Source organism: Equus przewalskii, chromosome 13 (genome assembly GCF_037783145.1).
Source record: "Equus przewalskii isolate Varuska chromosome 13, EquPr2, whole genome shotgun sequence".
Lineage (NCBI taxonomy): Eukaryota > Metazoa > Chordata > Mammalia > Perissodactyla > Equidae > Equus > Equus przewalskii.
In genome coordinates, this window is record NC_091843.1 from 66,902,992 (window position 1) to 66,910,372 (window position 7,381).

The 7,381-nt window shown below is 35.6% G+C and overlaps 1 protein-coding gene across 1 annotated transcript in view; it reads left to right on the forward strand.

The window, feature by feature from the left end:
* SLCO6A1 (solute carrier organic anion transporter family member 6A1) overlaps positions 1 to 1,421 on the forward strand; it is a 99,078-nt gene extending 97,657 nt beyond the window's left edge. Inside the window, exons 13-14 of the mRNA XM_070571366.1 lie at positions 90 to 247; positions 1,243 to 1,421. Of these exons, the coding sequence (XP_070427467.1) occupies positions 90 to 232 (143 nt within the window). The 3' untranslated portion in view covers positions 233 to 247; positions 1,243 to 1,421. The remainder of the gene's footprint in view (positions 1 to 89; positions 248 to 1,242) is intronic.
* The last annotated feature ends 5,960 nt before the right edge of the window (positions 1,422 to 7,381 follow it).

Genomic DNA, 7,381 nt, shown 5'->3' on the forward strand with positions numbered 1-7,381 from the left:
CTTTCCTTTAGTAAATGCCATTCTTTCCACAAACATTTTTGCTATAAATAAATTGACTCATCTGATGGTTGTATTTTCTTTTAATTCAGGTTTTTTGTGCAAAGTATTTACTATCTTCTTCACTGCTATTGCACTTAGGCTACAAAAACACTTACCAAAGGAAAACAGTGAAATACTGCCTACACTTGTGAAGCATCTCAAAGTAAAAAAAAGGGAAAAAAGTGACTTATAACTGGATCATCATTGCGTAAGAATTATACGTTGTCAATCCATCAATGGAATATTATATTAAGATTTAAAATAATTACGTTATAGTTACATGTTTAGTAAATGAATGTGATTCATATGACCCTATAAGTTTTATTATATTTTGAGTATAAATTTAATAATATAGTCTCTGTTTTGAATTTTTTAAAGATATTATAAGATACACATTTAATACTTTCAATAGAAAGATAGTACTTTGAAAGAAAAGAATGAAGTAGATGTGGGAAAATACACATAAGTTAATTCTGACTGCAATAATATATATTAGTTATTGCCCTTTGGTTATGTAGGATGACTTAGGTTTCATATCATTTATTCTTGTTGCTTTCATTTGGGCCGTGGATGTTTGTCAGTAATTTTTCAAAATAAAATTAGATGTGCCAATCCAGTTCATGTAATAAAAATTTAAATTGTCATATTTATTCTAGAAAAGAAGGCTATTTTAAACGTTTTAAAAATTAACATTTTATTTATTGATCATGGCGAGGTTTCCTAAGAAAATTTCTCTGGTTAATTGGCCAGTTTGCAATACTACATATTTTCATGCTCCTTTAATTGTAATAGACATGAAATTTGGTATGATCATAGAACTCTCTATTTTTACCTTGACTTGAATTTTATTGGTAAATACTACCTGATACCTGAATTGATATCTATTTTTTTGCTTTTATAGTTTATTTTGTGATTAATCATAATTTTTTCATGTGAAGAAATATTCAAATTTGCCTGTAGAAAATGTGTCAACCATTTGTGGAATTTTTCTTAAGCTTAAATGTGGTTTCTACAGAAAGTTTTTGTTATAATGCCCTATTCACGGTCATGCCTGGGAGAAGGAAACACGAAGCAGGGAGTATTCATATCTTACTACGTATTTTTCTTCCTTAACTTCAACATGCATTTATGAAAATCTATAAACTAGTCTTTACGTGAAACTTCTTGAACACTTGCTTCACTCTTCTCTGTTTGAACCAGCAGGATTGCAGAACATCTGAGGATCAGAGTGTGAAAACAGGAGTTTCTCCTTTAAAGATTCTACAAGATACATTGCTGTGCCCTGCATTCAGAAAAGGAAAATCACATATGATGTTTACCTAAATTGTAGAAATGTATCCATGATGATCTGTATTTTCATAATAAAGTCTCTTCTTGCAAAACATTTCTCATATGTTTTTAATGTATATAGGATTTTAAGCAGTGTACAATAGGAGAATTAAAGTTGAATAATTTTAGATTACTTATATTCTTTCTTAATATTCTACTGTCTAAAAATATTATTTGAAAATTTATACAACTAGGAAATAAGGCAAAACAATAACATTCAGATCCATTTTGAAGGTGCTTGTAATACATGTGTGAGTATATGTATTAATGCTTAATTTCTATATTTTTTTTTTCAGAAAATACACCAGCAAAGGTATAGTAAAAATTATAATAATTTGAGGTGTAGTGTTAAGCCTTTAAATTTGAATATAGCTTTCTGCTACATCAGAACACGTTTCTATGTCACAAACCAGTTCATAGCAGGTTGTACATAGAGAAATTATGTAAGTATAACCCAGAAGTTCCATTTGTTAACAACAATTTAGCAGCTTTTGAAACAATCATGGGAAGCTTTCTCACTATTAAGGAGAAGACCTTAGCAATAAATGAAGTCTTAGGAAAAGACAGCTAAAAACCCTATAGAAGTACCTTCCTTTGGAGTCACTTTTGAATGATTTGATGTTATCAAGAATCATTTTGCCTTCTGCAATGTTAGTGTATCTAATTGAAGCTGCAAGTGCATATGAAGAAGCTGCAAAGATATTTCTAAATATCAGATTTTAAGTTTTTGATGAAACTGATCTCTATTGAGAATTCGTGCCCTCGAAGAGCTACATCTCAAAGGAGGGAGGTGAGCCCCAGCATTTAAACCTACCAAGGGTTGAGTGACTCTCGTCCTGGGTGAAAACTAGTAGAGATTTAGCAGTGCTAAGATTTATTAAGATTGTGATTGTTTTTGTTAGGACTCTGGTTACAAAGTTACATAGGTTTTTGAGTGCTTTACGTCTACAACATTTTCCCCAAGGCCTAGTTATTTCTGGTGCTTGATTTTGCAGAAGGGGACATTTTAAAGGAATGCATACTTAATGTTATAGCAGAGGTGCTTATATTTTAGAATTGATGAGAATTTATTTGTGTTCTTCAAATTGCGTTTTCTCCAAAGTCTTAGAATAATTACTATGAAAACCCTAGTTCCTCAATCTTTTTCTTTTTTGGATTCTTATTTATATTGGATTGAAAGTTTCCTGCTTTAGCATATACCATTTAATCTTCCATAGGTAGTCTAGAAAAGTATCAAGTTTTGATTTATTAATGGCATATTTCCCTTTTCAACACTAAGAGTTTACTCTCATTTTTTCCAAGTTTTATTAAGATATAATGGGCATACAGCACGGTATAAATTTAAGGTGTACAGCATAATGACTTGACTTACATATATCGTGAAATGATTACCACAGTAAATTTGGTTAACATCCATCATGTCATATAGATATTAAAAAAAAGAAGAAAATGTTTTTTTCTTGTGAAAAAGAAAAAAAAAAGGATCTCCTTCCTTAACTTTCAAATATACACCATATTGCAGTGTTAACTATAGTCATCATGTTGTACTTTACATCCCAAGTACTTATTTATCTTATAACTGAAAGTTTGTATATTTGACCATCTTCATCCTATTCCTCTACTCCCCAACCCCTGCCTCTGGTAACCACAAATCTGATCTCTTTTTCCATGAGATTTTTTCAATTTATTTATTTATTTATTTGTTTTAGATTCTACATATAAGTGAGATCACACAGTATTTGTCTTTCTCTGTCTGACTTATTTCACTTAGCATAATACCCTCAAGGTCCATTCATGTTATTGCAAATGGCAGGATTTCATTCTTTTGTGTGGCTGAATAATATTCCATTGTGTATATCACAACGTTTTTATCCATTGATGGACACTTAGGTTGTTTCCATGTCTTGGCTGTTGTAAATAATGATGCTATAAACATGGGGGTGCAGATATCTCTTTGACATAGTGTATTTGTTTCTTTTGGATATCTTCCCAGAAGTGGAATTGCTGGATCATAAGGTAATTCTATTTTTAGTTTTTTGAGCAACTTCCATACTGTTTTGCTTAGTGTGCCAATTTACAATTCCACCAACAATGCATGTGTTTCTTTTCTCCACATCCTCACCAGCATTTCTTATCTCTTGACCTTTTGATGATAGCCATTCTAACAGGCATGAGGTGGTATCTCATTGTAGTTTTGATTTGCATTTCCCTAATGATTAGTGATGTTGAGCATTTTTTCATGTGACTTATTGGCCATCTGTATGTCTTCTTTGGAAAAATGTCTATTCAGATCCTCTGCCTTTTTAGTTTTTTGAGGAAGATTAGCCCTGAGCTAACATCTGCCAGCAATCCTCCTCTTTTTGCTGAGGAAGACTGGCCCTGAGCTAACGTCTGTGCCCCTCTTCCTCTACTTTATATATGGGACACCTGCCCCAGGGTGGCTTGACAAGCATGCCTAGGTCCACACTCAGGATCTGAACTGGTGAACCCCGGGCGGCTGAAACGGAATGTGTGAATTTAACCACTGCACCACTGGGCTGGCCACCTCTGCCCTTTTTTAATTGGATTGTTTGGTTTTTTGCTATTGAGTTGTATGGAGTCTTTATATTTTTTGGATATTAACCCCTTATCAGATATATGATTTTGCTGTGCAGAAAGTTTTTAGTTTCGTGTAGTCCCACTTGTTTTTTATTTTGTTGCTGTGTTTTCGGTGTCATAGCCCAAAAATCTTTGCCAAGACTCATGGCAAGGAGCTTTTTCCGTAGGTTTTCTCTTAAGAGTTTTATGGTTTTTAGTCTTACATTTAAGTCTTTAATTAATTTTGAGTTAATTTTTTGTGAGTGGTGTAAGATAGGTGTCTAGTTTTGTTCCTTTGCATGTCTTTTTCCCAGCACCATTTATTGAAGAGACTCTTTTCTTCATTGAGTATTCTTGGCTCCCTTGTCAAATATTTGTTGACTTTATATGCATAGGTTTATTTCTAGGCTCTTGATTCTGTTCCATTAGTCTAGATGTCTGTTTCTATGCCAGTCCCATACTGTTTTTTGAATCCTACAGCTTTATAATATAGCTTGAAATCAGGAAGTGTGATGCCTCTTGCTTTGTTCTTCTTTCTCAGGATTGCTTTGTTTGGGGTCTGTAGTGGTTCCATATAAGTTTTAGGATTGTTTTTTCTGCTTCTGTAAAAAATGCCACTGGAATCTTGACAGGGATTGCATTGAATCTATAGATGTCTTTGAGTAAGGTGGACATTTTAACAATATTAATTCTTCCAATCCATGAACATGAGAAACCTTTCCATTTATTTGTGTCTTCTCTGATTTCTTTCATCAGTGTCCTGTAGTTTTCTGTGTAGAGATATTTCACCTCCTTGGTTAAATTTATTCCTAAGTATTTTATTGTTTTTGATGCTGTTGTAAATGGGATCTAGCCTGATGTTGAATTTTTCAGTTCAGTTGTTTTATTCTTCAGCTCTATAATTTCTATGTGGTACTTTCTTATATTTTTTATCTCCCTTTTGAAATTCTCTCTTTTTTCATAGATTATTCTCCTGACCTCAGTGTGCATCATTATGACCATTATTTTGAACTCCTTATCAGGTAAATCACTCATCTCCATTTCATTAAGATCCATTTCTGGAGTTTTATCTTGTTCTTTTGTTTGGAACATATTACTCTCTGTCTTCATTTTTCTTTATTCCCTATGTGTTGGTTTCTGTGCATGGGATAAAACAGCCACCTCCCGTTCTTGACAGCATGGTCTCGTGTAGGTAATATACCTTTTGGTTCGGCCTGGCCCAAGTTCTTAGTTGTCTCTCAAACATCTGTGATTGTCTAAGCTGCCTTCTTTGTTCTTAATAGCTCCCAGTAGTTGAGGGTGTGCCAAGACCAGTTTTGAGGTGCGTATTTTCTTGTTCTCCCAATGTGTAGGAGTTGCTCAGCTAGTTTCTGGATTTCTTTCCGAGGGAATTGCTCCATACGTAGGTGTGTCCGTGAGAGGATGTGAGTTCAGGAGCCTTCCCTGTCACCTTCATCTTTATGTTTCAGATTGTCAGTCTGTCTTAGTCCATTCCCTCGCTCTGGGAGGAGGGAGCAGAGAGCTTTGGTCTTTGGAGGAGAAGGAGAGAGAAAATGGAAATTTATTCCATATTTCTATTTCATATTTTTTATGAGGAAGATTGGCCTTGAGCTAACATCTGTTGCCCATCTTCCTCTTTTTGCCTGAAGAAGATTGTCGCTCAGCTAACATCTGTGGCCATCTTCCTCTATTTTATGTGGGATGCCGCCTCAGCATGGCTTGAGGAGCAGTGCTAGGTCCACTCCTGGGATCTGAACCTGCGAATCCTGGGCTGCTGAAGAGGAGTGCGTGAACCTAACCACTACACACTAGGCCAGCCCCTCCATTTCGTATTTTTAAATCTCTGTTGTAAAACCTATTCCATATTTTTTCAAAATAGAACTTTTGGAAAGTTTCCTTGATTATTTATATAGGGATTATTTGTATTCTCTCTAGTAATCTACCACACAACAAACTGCATATAGACCTAGTGGTAATGATAAAACATATCACAGAAGTTCTGGACTTGGAGCTGCATGGAGTAATTTGATGAGACTGTCTCCACATATAGAGGACATGAGATTTTTTCCTTAATGTAGTTTTGACATTTTAAGGTGTATACATAGGAAAAAGTTTGTGCCTGATTGCTGGGAGTAGCGGCAGGCACTATTGATTGCCTTTTACACAATCCTTACTTCCTTGGTGTCAGTGCCCCTAATTGATTGTTCGTCCACTCATATATGGAGGCCAGGTGATAAATGGAACAATGGAACTTCAGTGAACTTAATGTGAAGCACAAGGGAATCTGAGCTGTACAAGGGTTGAACTGTACCATATGTCTCTCTGCGCTACCCACACATTCTCAAGTGTTCACTGTTCTAGTACATGCCAAGGGCATCTTACCACAAGCTCCTGTGACTCCCAACTTAGAGGTTTCTTTCAGCCTGTGAGTAAGGGAAGGCCAGAAATTTCAAAGAATTAATGTCTCCAGGAGTTGCCTTCAGCCTTCGAGTTGGAGAATAATCATGAAATATTCCTTGTGGGGCCAGCTCCATGGCCGAGTGGTTCAGTTGGTGCACTCTGCTTCAGCAGCCCAGGGTTTCACTGGTTAGGATCCTGGGTGTGGACATGGCACTGCTTATCAGGCCATACTGAGGTGGCGTCCCACATAGCACAACCAGAAGGACCTACAACTAGAATATACAACTATGTACTGGGGGGCTTTCCGGAGAAGAAGAAGAAGGAAAAAAAAAAGATTGGCAACATTTGTTAGCTCAGGTGCCAATCTTTTTAAAAAAGAGAAATATTCCTTGCGCCCAAGGTGAGACAATTCTGATGCACATTCCACGTGGTCTTCTAGAGGGCCCCGAAAGGATCAGGCCCCACATACCTTCAGTAATAATCTGTGCATTTGTGCACTATCTATTGGCTTCGTTGCATCGTCTATCTTACTTCCCATTCCTCCTCTGGTGCCCCTAGTGGTCACTTCCCAAATAAACCACTTGCCCTCAAATCTTTGTCCCAGGCTGGGCTTCTGGGGGAGTGCAGTCTCAGCGAAGTATGATAATGTCTTGTATTTTTAGTATTCGTCTCTTTCTTCTTCAATCTCCTGTAATTTATACTTTACAAAAGCAGTTACTATGTTTTTGGTTGTATAGTTAATAATTCTGTAGTCCTTCTTTTAATGCCTTTGTTCTGAATTTACCTTGTCAAATATTAAGATGGTAGCAACTTTCTTGTAGTTGTGTTTTCTTGTATATTTATGCCTACTCTTTTACTTTATTTTTGTTTCTGAATCTTTTTGATTGAAATATGTTTCTAAAATAAAGCATAGCATTGGATTGTGCTTTGTTCATCAATCTGTCTGCAGAGAGTTATGTTAGAAAAACCCTATGCTTACAGAGCTGAAGTATTTTATACTGGATGTATAAAAAGTATTACAGAACCCAAGTATTTT